Source organism: Pristis pectinata, chromosome 7 (genome assembly GCF_009764475.1).
Source record: "Pristis pectinata isolate sPriPec2 chromosome 7, sPriPec2.1.pri, whole genome shotgun sequence".
Taxonomy (NCBI): domain Eukaryota; kingdom Metazoa; phylum Chordata; class Chondrichthyes; order Rhinopristiformes; family Pristidae; genus Pristis; species Pristis pectinata.
In genome coordinates this window covers 41,101,456-41,121,455 of record NC_067411.1, presented here as the reverse complement: position 1 = coordinate 41,121,455, position 20,000 = coordinate 41,101,456, and the positions used below count along the sequence as shown (strand labels likewise).

The 20,000-nt window shown below is 44.4% G+C and overlaps 2 protein-coding genes across 7 annotated transcripts in view; both read left to right on the top strand.

The window, feature by feature from the left end:
* Positions 1-15,938, top strand: part of aptx (aprataxin) — a 29,076-nt gene extending 13,138 nt beyond the window's left edge. For 3 of the 6 annotated variants that reach the window (XM_052020548.1, XM_052020549.1, XM_052020547.1), the window contains exons 5-8: positions 4,411-4,461; positions 5,432-5,658; positions 12,730-12,833; positions 14,535-15,938. In XM_052020548.1, the coding sequence (XP_051876508.1) occupies positions 4,411-4,461; positions 5,432-5,658; positions 12,730-12,833; positions 14,535-14,686 (534 nt within the window). In that variant the 3' untranslated portion in view covers positions 14,687-15,938. Of the gene's footprint in view, positions 1-4,410; positions 4,462-5,431; positions 5,659-10,143; positions 10,271-12,729; positions 12,834-14,534 lie in introns of all 6 variants that reach the window. The other 3 variants (XM_052020546.1, XM_052020545.1, XR_007956707.1) reach the window with 2 other exon arrangements.
* Positions 15,939-18,460: 2,522 nt separating this feature from the next.
* Positions 18,461-19,621, top strand: LOC127572610 (actin-like protein 7B). Its single transcript, XM_052020064.1, has one exon. It carries the CDS (start codon positions 18,461-18,463, stop codon positions 19,619-19,621), a length of 1,161 nt encoding a protein of 386 aa, XP_051876024.1.
* The last annotated feature ends 379 nt before the right edge of the window (positions 19,622-20,000 follow it).

Sequence of the window (20,000 nt, the reverse complement as noted above, 5' to 3'; positions counted from 1 at the left end):
ACCACCTTTGTTGGCTGGTTTGATGACAACGTCAGGGTTGGTGCGGAGAGTGTGAAGAGTAGAGCGTTCAGAAGGGGTGAGGTTGGAGTGGGTGAGGGGAGCAGAAAAGTCAAGATGGTTGATGTCGCTCTGACAGTTGGCTATGAATAGGTCCAGGCCCGGTGGGGGAGTCCAGGTGGAAGAAGAGGGCTGGAGGCAGGAGAACGGGTCATCAGAAGAGGGAGAGGACTTCTTACTGAAGAAGAAGGCACTGAGTCGGTGGAAAAAGGGCTTGGCATCGTGCTGGGCTCGGAATTCGATGAGGTGGGGGCATGGAGGTACGAAGGTGAGGCCTTTGCTGAGAACTGACTGCTCAGCCTCAGAGAGGGGGAGGTCAGGGGTGATGGTAAAGATCCAGCAGGGGTTAGAGTTGGAGCTAGAGGAGGAAGGGTGGGGGGTGGGTAGAGGGGCTGGGCTGGTGAGAGGAAGGGGGTGAGAGGGGTTGGGAGTGGTACAGGGGTGAAGAGTGGGATGAAGGATAGGAGGTGGATGGAGGGGAGGGAACACAAGGGGGAGCAGAAGGAGAGGTCAGGGTAGGGGGAGGGGATAAGGCTGGAGGAGGTGGGATGCCGAATTAGTAGACATGGGAAGAAACAGCAGAGGCAACAGAAGGCGAAGCCTGGAGAGACGGAGGCTCTGGGGAGGAAGGGGGTGGGAGGAGCAGAGAGTGGTATGGGGCGGGGGTCAGAGGACTGTGCGGCTGGGGAGGGGGGGCTGGAGGACTGTGCAGCCCTATGGTTTGATCCTGGTTAAAGGCATTATTCTGGGAACAGGAAGAATGGGACACTATGTGTCTACTTCCTCTCAAGGCTAGAATTGCTTGACATGCATGTACTAGACCCCATGAGCTATGAGTGTACCACTTTTGCAGAATTGGTATTGGTTTATTATTGGTTAAAACTTGTCTTGCATACTGTTTCTACAGATCAATTCAATACACAGTGCATTGAGGTAGTACAGGTAAAAACAATAACAGAATACAGAGTAAAGTGTCACAGCTACAGGGAAGTGCATTGCAGATAGACAGTAAGGTGCAAGTTCATAACAAGGTAGATTGAGGGGTCAAGGGTCTATCTCATCGTATAAGGGAACCGTTCAATAGTCTTATCAGAGTGGGATAGAAGCTGTCCTTGAGCCTGGTGGTACGTGTCCTCAGGCTCCAGTATCTTCCGCCTGATGGGAGAGGGGAGAAGAGAGAATGACCCGGGTGGGTGGGCTCCTTGACTATGCTGGCTGCTTCACCAAGGCAGCGAGAGGTATAGGCAGAGTCCATGGAGGGGAGGCTAGTTTATGTGATGTGCTGGGCTGTGTCTATGACTCTCTGCAGTTTCTTGCAGCCCAGGGGGCAGAGCAGTTGCCATACCAAGCTGTGATGCATCCAGATAGGATGCTTTCTATGGTGCATCAATAAAAGTTGGTGAGTGTCAAAGGGGACATGCCAATTTTCTTTAGCCTCCTGAGGAAGTAGAGGTGCTGATTAGCTTTCTTGGCTGTGGCGTCCACGCGGTTGGACCAGGACAGGCTATTGGTGATGTTCACTTCTAGGAACTTGAAGCTCTCAACCCTCTCGACCTCAGCACCATTGATGTCGACAGGTGCATGTACACCACCCCCTTTCCTGAAGTCAATGACCAGCTCTTTTGTTTTTTGACCTTGAGGGAAAGGTTGTTGCCATGACACCATGTCACTAAGCTCTCTATCTCCTTCCTGTGCTCTGACTCATCACTATTTGACATTCACCCCACTACGGTGGTGTCAGCTATATGGTTTGGACTGTTGTTTTATCATAATATTATCATTAAGTGCCTTGTAACATTTAAGTATGTGAGAGATAGTATATTTGAGATACAGCCTACTACGGTGGTATCATCTGCAAACTTGTAGATGGAGTTAGAACAGAATCTGGCCATGCAGTCATGAGTGTATAGAGAGTAGAATAGATGGCCGAGGATGCAGCCTTGTGGGGCACCAGTGTTGAGAATAATCGTGCTGAAGGTGTTGCTGCCTTTCCTCACTGATTGCGGTCTGTTGGTCAGAAAGTCAAGGATCCAGTTGCAGAGGAAGGTGTTGAGTCCCAGGTCTCGGGATTTGATGATGAGTTTGCTTGGAGTTATAGTATTGAAGGCGGAGCTGAAGTCAATAAACAATAGTCTAACGTAGGTGTCTTTACTGTCCAGATGCTCCAGAGATGAGTGTAGGGCCAGGGAGATGGCGTCCAATGTAGACCTGTCTCAATGGTAGGTGAATTGCAGTGGGAGGCTGGAGTTAATGTGTGCCATGACCAGCCTCTCTAAGCACTTCATGATGGTGGATGTCAGAGCCACCGGTCGGTAGTCATTAAGGCATGTTACTTTGTTTTTCTTAGGTACCGGGATGATAGTGGTCTTCTTAAAAACAGGTGGGAACCTCAGATTGAAGTAGGCTGATCAGCACAATATCTGAGCGCACAGCCAGGTACACCATCCGGGCCAGACGCTTTCCTCGGGTTCACTCTCTGGAAGACTGATCTTGCGTCCTCAACAGTGACCATGGGTTCAGTTGCATTGGAGGCTGTCAGGGTGGGTGGTGACAATCCACTCCCCTTCTGTTCAAAACATGCATAGAATGCGTTAAGCTCATCAGGAAGGGATGTCCTGTTGTTAACTATGCTGCCCGAATTCATAGCCTGTTATAGCATATAAGCCCTGCCACAACTGACGGCTGGTCTGGGACTCTATTTTGAACTGGTATTATCTCTTGGCATTCCTGATAGCTTTCCAGAGGTTGTACCTCGATTTCTTGTAAAGGTCAGGGTCACCTGATTTGAATGCAGCAGTCCTTGACTTCAGGAAGGTGTGGATCTCCCGGTTCATCCATGGTTTGCAGTTTGGGAACACCCGTATTGTCCTCTTTGGTACACAGTCCTCAACACACTTGCTGATAAAGTCTGTGATGGTGGTGACGTACTCATCAAGGCTGGCAGCTTAGTCTTTGAACATGGACCAGTCCACTGACTCAAAGCAGTTACGTAGAAGCTCATCTATTTCCTCAGACCAGCACTGCACGACTCTCTGTACTGGATCCTTCAGTTTCTGTTTGTATGCAGGGAGGAGGAGCACAGCCTGGTGGTCAGATTTACCAAAGTGAGGGTGAGGGGTGGTTTGGAAGGCATCTTTGGTCATATAGCAATGGTCAAGGTTGTTAGGGCCCCTGGGGGAAAAGGAGATGTGCTGGTAGTACTTTGGTAACATATTCTTGAGGTTGGCCTGGTTGAAGTCACCTACAATAATGAAGAGGGCCTCAGGGTATCCTGTCTCAAGGTTATTGACCACAGAATATAGTTCATTGAGTGCAGGCTTCATGTCTGTTTGGGGTGAGATGTAGACTGCCATCAGGATAGCTGAAGTGAACTCCCATGGCAGGTAGTATGGTTGACATTTCACCGTTAGATATTCCAGGCTGGGTGAGCAGGAGCTCTCCAGGACCGTCATGTCTGAGCACCACAAATTATTAAGAAGCAGACCCCTCCGCCTCTAACTTTGCCCGAGGATGCTGTATGGTCCATTTGGTGGATTGAGAAGCCCTCAGGTTGAATGGCACAGTCAGGTGAAGCAGGTGTAAGTCACATTTTGGTGAGACATAGACATAGTCCCTCGGTTCTCTTTGATAGGTCAGTCTTGCCCGTAGTTCATCAACTTTGTTCTCAATGGCCTGGACATTAGCTAGTAGTATGCTGGGGAGGGGGGTCTTGTACCACGCTGTTTCAGCCTCACCTGCAGCCCAGCCTTCTTACCGCGCTTCTGAGGTAAGCAGCTGCAACTTGTCAGTCCTGGAATGGAGCCACCTGGTAAGTGATTGCTTAAGGACAGACCCGGAAGACCTGGAGTGGATTTACCTGGACTGGAAAGTAAGTGACTGCTTGTGAACAGACTTGGATGACCTGGAGTGGATTCACCTGGATTGGAAGGTAAGTGATTTCTTCTGGCCAGACTTTGAAGATCTGGAGTGGATTCACCTGAACTGAAAAGTAAGTGACTGCTTGTGAACAGACTTGGAAGACCTGGAATTGATTCATCTGGCCTGTGAGGTAAGTCGTTGTTTCCATACAGGTCTGAAGGTCCTGAAGAGGAGTGATCTGCCCCAGCAGGTAAGTGGGGGCATCTAGGATGGCCTCAGTGTTGGGACTTGGTCCTGGGTGCTCCATAGGGTCGGTTCTGATGCAGAGAGGCCCTGGCATCAGGAGTCCCTGCAGGTTGGGTGTCGGGTCGGGCCTCGGGACTCGGCCTCTGCAGGTCGGGCCTCACATCGGGTCAGGTCTTGGGATTTTGCGTTGGTCGGGTCTCGGGGTCTCGTTATTCCTGACATCTAACTTTGCTTCTTCTGGATTTTCAGGGAATGTGGAGTCAGGGACTAAAAGTCTCAATGCAGGATCCAAAATTGCAGGTATGAATATTTTTTTCTCTCTCCCCAAAAAATCTCATCTTAAATTGCTATAAAATTATTGTGGTCTTCTTGTGCACTGGTACTATTAGCATTTCAAATCATATATTGTTTATAACATTAACTGAAAAGATATGGTTAATTGTTAAAATACATTAAAAGTGGATAAAAATGGTTGATCATGGAGTTACATGAACTCCATAACAAAGAAATAGAAAATACAGATTTTAAAATTGGGGGGTTTGTTTGGTCTCCCTATCTACCCTTTAACTTAAAGCTGCACTGTTTGTATCTTAACTTGCACCAAGTCCCAATTACCCCATTGTCTTTGTGTTTGCTGACCTGCATTGACTCCTGATTAAGCAGTGTCTCTATTTTAAAATCCTTGGATAAAAACAGAAAATGCTGGAAACGCTCAGCAGAATCAAGCAGCTTCTGTGGAAAGAGAAACAATTAAAGTTGCAGGTCCAAGACCCTTCATCAGAACTGGGAAGGAAAGAACACGAGCTAGTTTTCAGCAGCAGAGAAGGTGGAAAGAACAAAGGGAATATTTCTGATAGAGAGAGGCCAAATGGGTTATTGTACATTTTTCTTTGTTATATATTGATGATGGCAGGGTTATGGGATGTTCCCAACAGGCCAGGCTATTCTAATGGAGAGAGAGAAACTGAGCCAAAATCACAAATGAGTAACTGCCAGAAATGGCCAGTTCTGATACAGACAGAAAAAATAGCAGTGAAGGAGCCATCAACAGTTAGGTTGGAGTGGGATGCAGAATTAAAGTGGCAGGCAACGGGAAGTTGAGGGTAGCTCCTGTGGACTAAATGCAGGTACTCTGCAAAGCAATCACTTTATTCGCATTTGGCTTTTCTAGTGTAGAGGAGATTACATGTGGTCAGTTTCCTTCATAAGATGTCTTTTGGGTTATTTTCCTAAATGTTTTTACAGATGAATACAAAAATATTTTTTTCAGGTTTATAAGGATGATACCGTTGTAGTAATTAAGGACAAATATCCAAAGGCTCGTTTTCACTGGCTAGTTTTACCATGGGAACCTATCTCCAGTCTAAAGGCTGTGAGAAGGGATCACTTAAATGTGCTTCGACACATGAATGAAGTTGGAGAAAAGCTGGTGCAAGAATGTTTGGATTCCAAAGCATTAAGATTTCGATTGGGTTACCATGCTATTCCCAGCATGAGGTAAAAAAGGTTTATTTTTACACTGACAATTTGCATGAACATCAGAGCTTCTTTGCTGTGTTCGCCCCATGTAACTAAGTATATTTTTGTTCTCTTGGTATAACATTGCGCTTGCAGTAAAGGTGAACCCAAGGTTTGAAAGCTATTTGCTTGGGGGTCTCTTTACTGCTGCTAGGTTTTGTATACAAATGGTTCATTTTTGATGTCATTTGTTATTCCATCTAAAACAAGCACTTGCATTTATAAAGGATCTTTAATGTAGCAAAACATCTTAATGGGTTTCACCTGGGTAATCAAAATTTGGTATTGAGCTGCATAAAGTAGTATTGGGACAGATGGCTGAAAGCTTGGTCAAAAAGATAGATCTTAAATTGTATCTTAATTGAGGAGAGATAGAGGTGAAGAGGTTTAGGAAGGAATTTTCGGAGGTTACGGATCAGGCAGCCCAAGGTCACCAATTGAAGAGCAATTTGAAATTGGGGTTGTTCATGTGGCCAGAATTGGGTAAGTGCCAAAGGCCTTTCTTGCTATTTCTCCACTTTCACAATTGTGTTTTTTGCATTTTTAAAATAAAAAAAGTGAAAGATCAATGACAGACCCATCATCCAAAATTATTTGAACTACTTAATAATTGTAGAAGCAGGAGCTTACAAGAGCCACATTTTAGTCTTTGTCTGCACTGCATAGTTTTTTCACTTGTAATTCGGGTTTTGTGCCAATCAATCTGCAGAGTGACCTGGAACTTATAAAGGAGAATTCTTGTGCTATTATTGTTTTAAACACATTTAAATTGGCCTGCAAATTGCACTAACACTGATTCACAAAGTGCCTTATTATGCCCAGCAGATACAGTCCTCCACAAAGAGTGAGTTGCTTTGAAGAGGAGTGCCTGTTGTGAAGACAAGTTCACTAGCTTTCATACACAGCAAGCCTCTGCATGCAGGAACTAAGTTGAATGAATTTTCTTTGGTAGAATGAGGGTGTTATTGGTGACCAAGGCACGTATACAAGCTCCCATGTTCTTCATTTAGTACCATGGCATCTTCACCATTTAACTAAACCACAGGACCTTGCATTATTACCAAATTCAAAGAAGGACATTGGGGTAAAATAGCATATCTTCTGCAGTGCTGGATTGTTATACTGACTAGATTTGAATCCATTATCATTATTTGCCGTATCTACCAACTATACATGTTATTTATTTTCAAATTGGCTTCTTCCTCTAAATATTGTAAAATTGCACAATTTGATGTCACGTGCAAGAATGAGTGATAATGTTAGTCAGTATGTTTGTGAGATAACTGCAACTTTGTTTTCCACTGATGTTCCCTTGTGGTAAAGCCATTCTTTATAATACCAAAATTACTAATAGTAACTTTGTTATACTTCCATAGAACCATAGAACAGTACAGCACAATACAGGCCCTTCGGCCCACCATGTTGTGCCAACCTTTAAACCATGCCTAAGACTATCTGAGCCCTTCCTCCCACATATCTCCCTGTTTCAAATTCCTCCATATGCCTATCTAACAGTCTCTTGAATTTGACCAATGTATCTGCCTCCACCACTCCAGTCAGTGCATTCCATGCACCAACCATTCTCTGGGTAAAAAAACTTTCCTCTGATATCTCCCTTGAACTTCCCACCCATTACTTTAAAGCTATGCCCCCTTGTATTGAGCATTGGTGCCCTGGGAAAGAGGCGCTGGCTGTGTACCCTATCTATTCCTCTTAATGTTTTGTATACCTCTATCGTGTCTCCCCTCATCCTCCTCCTCTCCAAAGAGTAAAGCCCTAGCTCCCTTAGTCTCTCCTCATAATCCATACTCTCCAATCCAGGCAGCATCCTGGTAACTCTCTTCTGCACCCTTTCCAACGCTTCCACATCCTTCCTATAATGAGGTGACCAGAAATGGACACAGTACTCTAAGTGTGGTCTAACCAGAGTTTTGTAGAACTGCATCATTAAACTCGATCCTACGACTTATGAAAGCTAACATCCCATAAGCTTTCTTAACTACCCTATCCACCTGTGAGGAAACTTTCAGTGATCTGTGGATATGAACCCCCAGATCCCTCTGCTCCTCCACACTACCCAATATCCTGCCATTAACCTTGTACTCTGCCTTGGAGTTTATCCTTCCAAAGTGTACCACCTCACACTTCTCTGGATTGAACTCCGTCTGCCACTTCTCAGCCCAGCTCTGCATCCTATCAATATCCCTCTGCAAGCTTTGACAGTCCTGCACACTGTCCACACCACCACCAACCTTTGTGTCGTCTGCAAACTTGCTAACCACCCTTCTACCCCCTCATCCAAGTCATTAATAAATATCACAAAGAGATCCCAGAACTGATCCTTGTGGGACACTATTAGTCACAGCCCTTCAATCTGAATGCACCCCCTCCACCACAACCCTCTGCTTTCTACAGGCAAGCCAATTCTGAATCCACATGGCCAAGCCTCCCTGGATCCCATGCCCTCTGACCTTCTGAAGAAGTCTACCATGTGGAACCTTGTCAAACACCTTACTAAAATCCATGTCGACCACATCTACTGCACTACCCTCATCAATTTGCTTGGTCACCTCCTCAAAGAACCTTACTAGGCTTGTGAGACATGATCTTCCCGTCACAAAGCAATGCTGGCTGTCCCTAATCAGTCCATGATTCTCTAAATGCTCATCTTCTCTAAATCCTATCTCTTAGAATCCTTTCCAACAGCTTGCCCACCACAGACGTAAGGCTCACTGGTCTGTAATTCCCTGGACTATCCCTACTACCTTTCTTGAATAAGGGGACAACATTTGACACCCTCCAATCCTCCGGTACCATTCCCGTGGACAATGAGGACTCGAAGATCCTAGCCAACGGTTCAGCAATCTCCTCCCTTGCCTCGCGGAGCAGCCTGGGGAATATTCCGTCAGGCCCCGGGGACTTATCTGTCCTAATATTTTCTAACAGCTCCAACACACCCTCTCTCTTGATATCTACATACTCTAGAACGTTCACCTTACCAACACTGTCCTCAGCATCATCAAGGCCCCTCTCTTTGGTGAATACTGAAGGAAAGTATTCACTGAGAACCTCACCCACTTCCACAGCTTCCAGGCACGTCTTCCCACCTTTGTCTCTAATTGGTCCTACCTTTACTCCCATCATCCTTCTGCTCTTCATGTATGTGAAAAAATCCTTGGGATTCTCCTTAACCCTACTCGCCAAAGCCTTTTCCTGTCCCTTTCTTGCTCTCCTCAGCCCCTTCTTAAGTTCCTTCCTTGCTACTCTATATTCCTCATGAGCCCTATATGATCCTCGCTGCTTACACCTTATGTATGCTGCCTTTCTTCCTGACTAGTTGTTCCACCTCTCTTGTCACCCATAGTTCCTTCACCCTGCCTGACTGGGACAAATTTATCCCTAACATCCTGCAAGAGATCCCTGAACAACGACCACATCTCCATAGTATGTTTCCCTTCAAAAAAGTCATCCCAATTTACACTCTCAAGTTCTAGCCTTATAGCCTCATAATTTGCCCTTCCCCAATTAAATATCTTCCTGTCCTCTTTGCTCCTATCCTTGTCCATGACAATGCTAAAGGTTAGGGAGCGGTGGTCACTGTCCCCCAAATGCTCACCCACTGAGAGATCTGACACCTGACCCGGTTCATTACCTAATACTAGATCTAATATGGCATTCCCTCTAGTCAGCCTGTCAACATACTGTGACAGGAATCCGTCCTGGACACACTTAACAAACTCTGCCCCGTCTAAACCTTTGGCACTAAGCAGGTGCCAATCAACATTTGGGAAGTTGAAGTCTTCCATGATAACAACCCTGTTATTCTTGCACCTTTCCAAAATCTGCCTCCCAATCTGCTCCTCAGTATCCCTGCTTCTACCGGGGGACCTACAGAATACTCCCAGTAGAGTAACTGCTCCTTTCTTGTTCCTAACTTCCACCCATATTGACTCTAGAGAGGATCCTTCTACATATCCACCCTTTCTGCAGCTGTAATAGTACTTCATACTTATTCAAGAAAGATGTGGTATAAACAGCTATAACTGTTGAATGTGGATTATAAGATCCTGTCCAAGGCCATCGCCAACAGGGTGAAGTCTGCTCTGGGACGGGTGATCCACCCGCACCAAACCTGTGCTGTACCTGGCAGGAAGATCTTTGACAACCTCGTGCTGCTCAGAGATATGATCACCTACGTGCAGGACAGAGGGGGTGGACACCTGCCTGGTCAGCTTGGACCAGGAGAAGGCCTTCGACAGGATATCACACACGTACATGTTGGATGTGCTCTCCGAAATGGGCTTTGGGGAGGGAATCAGGAATTGGAATCAGGAATTGGATCCAACTGCTCTACACAGACGTCTGTAGCGCAGTCCAAATCAGTGGGTGGGATCAGTTTCCCCATCAAGTCTGGAGTCAGGCAGGTCTGCCCTCTCTCCCCTGTCTTGTTTATGTGCTGTATAGAACCCTTTGCCGAATCCATCAGGAAGGACGAGAGCATCAGAGGGGTGATGTTGCCAGGCAGCGGGGGCACCCAGGTGAAAACCTCCCTGTACATGGACGACGTCGCCGTCTTCTGCTCAGACCCGAGGTCAGTCGACAGATTGATCAGCATCTGCGACCGGTTTGAGTCGGCATCAGGGGCCAGAGTCAACCGCGCGAAGAGCGAGGCCATGCTCTTCGGCAAGTGGCCCGACCGATCCAACGTCCCCTTCACTGTCAGGCCTGACTATCTGAAGGTGCTGGGGATCTGGTTCGGGGGGGCCGGGGCGTGCAACAAAAATTGGCGGGAGTGGATTGGGAAGGTGAAGCAGAAACTGGGACTGTGGGAACAGCGCTCCCTATCGATAACTGGGAAGAACCTGGTCATCAGGTGTGAGGTGCTCTCAGGGCTGCTGTACTTGGCGCAGGTGTGGCCTGTTCCTCGCTCCTCTGGCTTGGAAATCACCCAGGCCGTTTTCCGGTTCGTCTGGGGATCCAAGATGGAGCGGGTCTGATGGGTCACCATGTACAAGTCCCTGGACAATGGGGGTAAAGGTGTTCCCAATGTCGCCCTCATGCTGATGACCACCTTCGTCTGTGGCTGCATCAGGCTCTGCGTGGAACCAAAGTATGTGGGCACCAAGTGTCACTACGTACCGAGGTTCTACCTGTCCCTGCTGTTGCGAAGGATGGGCCTGGCCCTGTGGCCACACGGCGTCCCAGTTAGCTGGACGTTGCCGCACTACCTGTCCTTCATGGAAAAGTTCTTCCGGACCAATCCTTTGGACCATAAGTCCATCAGGAAGTGGTCAGCACGGGACATCCTGCAGACACTGCAGGAGAAGGACTCGATGGACACTGTGGGGTGGTTCCCTGAGCAGACTGTCCAGACCATCTGGCAGAATGCCTCATCGCCAGAACTCACCAACAAGCACCGAGACCTCGCTTGGCTGGCGCTGGGAGGGGCCCTCCCAGTAAGATCAGTCCTGCATGGTTGGGGCATCACCCCCAGCGCACGCTGCCCCCGGGAGGACTGCGTTGGGGACGAGACGGTTGCCCAGCTCTTTGCGGGCTGTGGGTTTGCCAGGGGGGTGTGGCGAAAGATGCAGGGGTCCTTGTCACGTTTCATCCCCAGCAGCAGCGTAACAGACGATTCTCTGATCTACGGGCTGTTCCCGGGGACACACATGGAGACGGACATCAACTGCTGCTGGAAGGTCATCAACTCGGTGAAAGACACCCTTTGGTCTGCCCGAAAATTGTTGGTCTCCCAGCACTGTGAGATGTCCGTAGGGGAACGCTGCCGACTGGCACATTCCAGGCTGCAGGAGTACGTGCTGAGGGACGCACTGAAGCTGGGTGCAGCCAGCGTGAGGGCTCGGTGGGGAAGGACGACAGTTTAGGGTTCTTCTGCCACAGGAGGAGGGGCGGGGTCAGGCGAGGAAGCCACTCAAATGTTGTAAATATGGGATTGGAGTATCACCCCAGGGAGCCACACATGTGGCATCGGTGCTGTGTTTTTTGTATATAAAAAGGTAACACTAAGAATTGAACTGTATACGAATGTAAAGGTTTGAACAGTTTTATTATTATATATAGTTTCTTTTATTATGAATAAAGTTTATTTTGTATAAAAAAAATAAGTTACAAATGAAAGTGTTTCTCCTTGATCTTTTCTGAATTAGGGAGTTTGCCTTTTAAACGTTTCTGAGTAAAACAAAGCCAGTTTTGTCCTAATGAATGAGATACCCTTACTTTGTTTCGTAGTAAATCCCTTCTAATCAAGATTAATACCATTGGGGAATTTATTGATTTATGGATTTTATTATTAAAATACAAAAAGCATATGAAACAGCAGCAGGTGGTATGTGATCCCTAAAACCCATTATCCAACCATTAGTTTAGGCTCTAATTTTTAATTTTGTTTATTTCTGCTACAGTTCAGGGACGTTTTCTTAGTTATTGTTGTTTGGCAAAGTTGGATGTTTTCAATTACTAAAAAAAACCTTTATACAAATGCATTCGTGTTAGGTTTTTATAATAAATTACAGATTAATTGGTAGTGTCACAAATTAATCCTCCCTATTCAAAGTCATCTCTTGCCCCCTGCATTTTTACTACTCTGGTGTTGCTCTCTTTTCCCCATAAGTACTGTATATTTTGTTACTGCACACTCAATAATGCAATTGAGCAGTGATTTATCCACACTATTTGCATTTTAAAATCTGTGTTCAAAAATTTAGTGATCTCAGTTTTGAACATACACAATGATTGTCCTCTTTCCAAAGATTCACAACTTTGAAGAAATTTCTCCTCACCTTGGCCTTAAATTTCAACCCCATATTATTAGGTCACACCCCATAGTTCTACACACTTGGGTCAAGGGAAACAGCATCCAAGCCATAAATTCCCCTCAGAATTTTGTGTTTAATTACATTGTGAAGATTGAAATAATTTTGGTCTGGTTAAACTCTTGAATTGCTGTTTTATAATTATTTTTGGGTAAAGGTTGAATGAAGGCAGAAAGTTGTTGAACAGTTATGACTATTTTACTCTTACTTTTACCAGCCACCTGCATCTCCATGTTATCAGCCAAGATTTTGATTCTCCCTGCTTGAAGACCAAAAAGCATTGGAATTCATTTAATACGGATTATTTCGTGGAATCCCAAGGTAAGAGGAGCATCCATTTACTTCGATAGTTTTCAAATGTTCCACACTTCTTGTACTCCCTGAGACACTTATTCCAACTTTTGAAAGGTCAAAGCAACTGTTTTGGCATTCGTTCACATCACTAATCTGAAACGCTGCAGATTAATCCTTCTGAGAATAACTTTTGGAACTTGCAAATTTGTCTAAAGCCAAAAAACAGATTTTTCTTTTGAAAATAGTGTTATCATATGTATAGCATTTAAACAAAATACTAATAAATCAGCAAATATAGATATCTGATAACAAACTAATACTTCAATCTGGTGAACCAATCTGGATATTTATAATGCCTATGAAAGAAACTAGGTGTTGTAACAAGTTGTTAAGTCTTAATTTTTCTGAAGATTACTTGAAAGGTGATTCATGTGCAAGGACATCATAGTCCCTCAGAAGACACAAAAACCTTTCAATCCTTCACCATCTTAAAAAAAACTGCAGATTTTTTTTCTACCAAAGTCCACCGTGTCATGTTTTTCCACATTGTTTCATCTGCCATATCCTTGTCCATTGGCATAGGTGGTCTATAACTCCTTGAACCTTCTCTGCATCCTCCTTACAATTTGCATGGCCAACCATCTTTGTATCATCAGTTAATTGGATATTTAACACTTGGTTCCCTTATCCATGTCACGGACAGTTGGATCCCTGGCACTGATCCCTATAGCACCCCAAATATGACCCATTTATTCTTACTATTTTCTGTCCATTAACTGGTTAATCCTTGCTAATTACAGCACAAAAATAATCAAATTTGTCAAACATGATTTGCCTTTCATAAATCCAAGTTGACACTATCCAATCCTGCTCTTATTTTACTGTATAACAACATTTCCCTTACAACTGATGTCAGGCTAACTGATCTCTAGTTTCCTGTTTTTATTCTGCTTCCTTTCTTAAAGGGGTTACATTTGTTATCTTTCAATTAGTTTCCACAAGTACAGGATCTGTAGATTTTTGAATGATGACAACCAGTACATCCACTATCTTCATTGGCATCCCTTTCACCTCTAGGGTGCAAGTCATCAGGTCCTGGGAAATTATTGGCATTTAAAACTAATGTTAATTTCTTTCACCTTTTAATGTTCATTTCTTTCAGGCTATTCCTTAATATAATTGAACCTCAGTTTGTAAGGGACCTCCATTAGCTTTTGTTAATCTTTTCTACATATCTATATTTCAGTTTTTACGTGTCTCACCAGATAGTTTGCGTAGTTTCCATTTCTTTATCTATCTCAGTCCTCCTTCGCTGAATTCTGAAATTTTTCCAATCCTTTGGCTACCTTTCTTTTTCAGCAACATTATAAGCCTTTTCCTTTAGTATTATCTTTAACTTCTCATTTTAAGTTTTGTTTTCACTGCAAGTTCTTTACTTTTAAGTGATTATATGGCCCCCCTGCACAAGAACCGTACATATGATGTGGAAAGGGTTGAGAATGGCTCAAGATTATTTCGAATGACTGTTAGGAAAGAAACCTTGCCGTTTAATGGTATGGCAAGGATTGCAAGCAGGCTTTGGTATCAAGTGAGAGCTTCTAATCTATCAGCTACCTTGCATGCACCTCTTTCTGAACCTTTCTGTTAAAAAATGCAGACAAATGGAAACTAAAAGTCCTTCTCAATTTTAAATGAATACTAATGCTTGTATTTTTATAATTTACCTAGTTGTGATGAAGATGGTGGAGCAGAATGGAAAGGTAATTGTCAAGGATGAAATGCCTGAATTGTTAAAAATGCCACTAATGTGCCATGTCTGCCGACAGCAATTGTCTACCATTCCACAATTGAAAGAGCATCTGAGAAAGCATTTCCCTTAAGGTTTAACAATTCCATTGTTTCCACATGCCTTTCCAACATCATTCACTTACATGTTTACTATTTGTTGTACAACTGTACAGTTTAACAAAAATGGTTTGTTTGTGGTTATTTAGAAATAAAAAACAAAGAAGCTCACTGGTAAATTACTTCAATTACATACATGCCAAGGAAACACTTAAGAGTTACAAATTAGCCCTTGGCTATGCTTGAGATGTTAGCAAACTCGCCTCTACATCAGGATGTGGGTACACATTCCCAGCTCAAAATTTTAGGCTGACCTTCCTGTCCAACAGTGTGATAGTGCTATGCTGAAAAGTACTGTTATTAGAATGAGGCATTAAACTGAGGCCCTGTCTGTGCTCTCCAATGAATGCAAAAGGTTTCGTATTGTTACTTAAACAGATTATGTGGTCAGTATTTGAGAGTCATTTATGGGATGTGTGCTATATGCAAATTAGTTCCTACATATTCTACATCTGTGACTAATCTTAAAACATTTTGTGATTTCCTAAGATAATGAAAGACTACACAAATCTAAGCCACCTTTTACCAAGCTCTCAATGTTTAATTATATTATTTTGCTGTTTCGATAAGGAATCAATGGCATTCAGTGGGGAAATTGTTTTACGGTGCTGTGTTTTTTCTGCTGTTAACTCATAACATTACATTCTGCAGTTATAGATAATGTAATGGTCTAGCTGTTGAAGTCAACCCTATAGAGGTGGGCATATTACATTTTCAGTTTGTTATAGTACTGATAACCTGACACCTGCCAAATTATGTAAGCAGGGCCCACCTGTCACTCCAGGTATGGGAATAATGACTCCTTTAAGTTAAAGAAGCCTGATCCTTGTGCACGAAGTGCTAAGAAAGACCTAACTTCATACCACACTGAAAATAAGGAAAGTAAGGAACCACAGTGTTGGGATATTCTTACCCCTCTGTACATAACAATCACCCTTCTCTCACTTAATAAAGGAGACATTATTCCCATACATATGTACTTCACTCTGGATAAAATATAGCAAATTAGACTTGCAGTTGCCTTATATTTAAAAAGCTATATCTGACAATTAGACTGTTACTTATTTGAAAGAGTGAAAATGTGAATTGTTAATTGAATTTGATTTCTGTTTTGGTTATAAAATTTGGAACAGCTACCATTCTGAACATTTTTGCAAGTTTCAATATTGTATAATTTGTATTTGCTGAATTAAATGATGAATTTGCAAAACTCCCACTAACCTAATAGTTAGAAAATCTGTAGTCCTAAAACATCTTGCGTTGAATTCCTGGTCATTGTTTCCCAAGTGACCTGACTACTGTTGGGGCAGCACTTGAAGCACTACCAATGAATCTGGGCCAGGGTTGTGAGCACAATTTGACTTCTGGTCACATGCAGTTATAAGTGCCTCATAACCAGGATCCCTACAGCTAAGCATATTTCAGTGATTCCTAGGCATGTACAGACAAATGTGAAGAGAGGTTTGTGATCAACTGTGATGGCCATCATCATGCGACCCCCACTTAATGCTCCATTTTCAGTTTTCTGACATTATCATGATTTTTATCTACATTCAGGTCTAAACATGAAAGTAACCCAGGTATATGTCCAGTAACAAATTATGTTTATAAAGTAACTTTAACATAAAATCTTCCCAAAATGTTTCATAGGATGGATGGGATTTGATGCTGGTCATAGAGTCATACAGCACAGAAACAGGCCCTTCAGCCCAACTCACCTATGCCAACCAAGGTGCCTTCCTGAGCTAGTCCCATTTGCTTGCATTTGGCCTGTATCCCTCTAAACCTTTCCTATCCATATACCTGTCCTAATGTCTTTTAAATATTGTAGTTGTACTCTCCTCTACTACTTCTTCTGGCAGCTTGTTCCATATACCCAACACCTTCTGAAGAACTTCTATAAATCTTTAAATAACCCTCTTTAAATCTTTCTTCTCTCACCTTAAACCTATTCCCCCTAGTTTTAGACTCCCTTATCCTGGGGAAAAGACTGTCATCATCCACCTCAACTATGCCCCTCAGCCTCCTTTGCTCCAGGGAAATCAGTCCCAGCCTATCCAATCTCTCCATGTAACTCAAGTCCTTCAATCCCAATAACATCCTTGTGAATCTTATCTGGACCTTCTCTAGCTTAATCACATTCTTCCTATAGTTTGATGACCAGAACTGCACATAATATTGCACATAATAATACACTAACTACATTTGGGGTGAACTGATGTTTCCAGAGGGTGAAGACCATGAGAGTGTGGAATAATCAAATGCATGAGTATTTGTGATTAGGCAGGAAAAAAAACATTGTGTAAGGTGGCAAAACATAAGAATGCAACTAAATCAAGTTATCTCTGAGTAAGTAAGAGATGCATGTTAGAGGATGATTGTCTGGTTGATCATGTCAATGGCTCCTGAGAAGATGAATGATGTGCCACTTCACAGAAAGCATCTTTAAGTTAGCGATGTTTCAGCGCAGTGGGAGATGTAGAATGCTAATTAGGCATTCAGGTGAGGTGACAGGAGAGATCGGTACAAACTAGGTTTGGAGGTGAGCTGTGGTACGAAAGGTGGTAAAAATATTGGGAGCTCGGACTTAAAAGGTGAGATAGGAACTGGCTGAGAGGGTCCAGATTGCTGATCAAGGAGAAAGGCTGCAGATACAACTGAGCAAATTAACTGCTTTACCACAAAAGATAAAGACAATGAACTCACATGACACCCAATCATTTCTGTTCCGTTTTTTGTTGTGCATCGTAGTTTGGTATCATCTGCCGATTTCTAGATTTTACGTCCGATTAACATGTTCAAAATCTAAAATGTGCCAAGACCGGTTCACATTCGTATTCACAGACTGAAAATTGGTATTCATCCCACCCTGTCCCCGCAAATTGGCTTCCACGTTTCCTATAATGGTGACTACACTTCCAGAAACGTGCTTCATTAGTTGTAAAGCACTTTAGAACCTGCTGAGGCTGTAAATGTTGATGTAAAGATATGTATTTTATTCCATTATAGGCCTAAAATTATGCTTACCTTAAAGTTAATTTATATTATGACATGCCTAAGAACAACATGTGGCCATTGCAGTCCTCTTGTTCCACTGTGACCTGCAAGTCAATTCAACAGCTTGAACCCGGCGTCAAAAGTGCCGTTGCAATGTCCATATTCACCAGAGCTCTAAAATGTCTTCAATGCTCCTCTTCAATGGGGGAGCAGAATGTGGTCAAGCACACGTTTCACAGCAGATCCGCAGGAATCCGAATGTGCTCCTAGCCTCAAAGTTGAGGTATTTGGTACGTAAAAAATAATTCAGAAAGTACATATTGTGTCGACTTTATTGGGAACGGCCTTTCTTGGTTTCAGGTTCCATTGATGGGGCCGCAGGTTAACCATTAGTCCACACTGACAGGACGGCTTATGAATTCATTACCAACGCCACCGTGGCGGTGGAGTCCCACACCAACGTGTAATATGACTTGATAATGGGACACCTATCTGACGCCCATAGTAACAGCGACGACAGGCTTATTTATTTGTATGCGGTAGTATTCGGGAGAGAAACTGGATTGTTATCCCATCTAACAACCAAAGGTAGGTGCGGAAGAGGGTGGCCTTGTAAACGTAGAGGGAGCAATTGAGCAGTACCAGTGATGAAGTCATCCAGCTTGCACTTTAGGAAGTGTCCCCTACCAATGGGTGTTCTGTGTAGGAAATTCCCCTCCACCACTAGTCAATCGGTGAAATCCGAGCCCAGGATGAGATCCAGCTCCTCAGCGGACAGCCAGGTGACCCACACGGGCAGGGAGGTGAAGGAGGTGCGGGCATTGATGATTGACATGGGCACGGGCTACATCAAGGCTGGCTTCGCTGGCCAGTCCAAGCCGGCGGTCACCGTCTCGTCCATTGTGGGCAGACCAATGCAGCGCACCGCCAAGACCGGGGACAACCGTCAGGAGAACTTCGTGGGCAGGGAGCTGACGGCTCCCGCCGAGCTGCGCCTGATCAACCCTTTCCGCCACGGCATCGTGGTGGATTGGGACGGCGTTGAGGCCGTTCTAGGCTACGTCCTAGAGAAGGAGCTGCTGGTGAAGCCGGAGGACCACGCCGTGATGGTGGCCGACCCGCCACTCAGTCCCGTGACCAACAGGGAGAAGATGGCCGAGCTCCTCTTCGAGACCTTCAGCATTCCCGCCATGCACATCACTAGACAGTCGATGCTCTCCATCTACGCTTACGGTTGCATCTCGGGGCTGGTGGTGGAAAGCGGCCACGGATACTCTAGCGTGGTGCCTATTCACGAAGGCTACATCATGCCCCACATCACCACCACCGTGGACTACGCTGGCAACGACCTGACCAAGCACTTGATGAAGCTCCTCAATCAGAACGGCCACATGTTGAGTACCAACGACTACCAACTGGTGGAGCATATCAAACAAGAGTATTGCTATACTGCCATTGACTTTGAGGCAGAGCTTCATGGAGAGCCCAAGGAATCTTCAATGCACTTTGAGCTGCCTGATGGCAAAGTGATCACTATTGGCAAGGAGAAGATTAAGTGCCCCGAAGCCCTCTTTAATCCAACGCTCATGGGTTCCAGGGAGCCTGGGCTCCAAACGATAGCTTTGAATGTCATCAACAAATGTGACAGCTCGCTCCTGGAGGAGATGTGCAAGAACATCGTACTCTGTGGTGGCTCCACCATGTTCTCTGGCTTCCGTGTCCGTTTCCAGAAGGAACTGAGGAAACTGGCGCAGGATATGAACCCGCAGGTCCAGGCAATTCCCGAGAGGAGATATTCTGTTTGGTACGGAGGATCGATTTTATGCTGTCTCAAATCCTTCCAACAGCTCTGGGTCAGCAAGAAGGATTATGATGAGCGCGGACCAATAGCAGTCTATCGCAAATGTTTCTGAAAGGGGTCCTTGCGCACGGCTGATAATCATTATCGAACCTAACTAATTCTAAATCGGGGTTAAATTATGGAAGTAATAATAAAATCTTGTAAATTCGTGTGATTGGTGATATGTATAATCATCGAGCTTTTAAATGAGATCGAAAGTGCAATGAAATGCCTTACACCTCACATGGAATCCCATCATTGAAGGTGGTGAGACTACCAACTTTGCAGGTCAGTTTACCTTAGGCTAGAAATAGCTTTGGTCTGTCTGGCTTGGATGGTGTTCTGAACGGTACAGAGCCAGTGCGAGCGGTGCTCTCCTGTCAGTGCTCATTGATATTAATTCAAATATTTTTATAATTTGGACTGCTTTTCTTTGGTAATCTTTTGTTAGT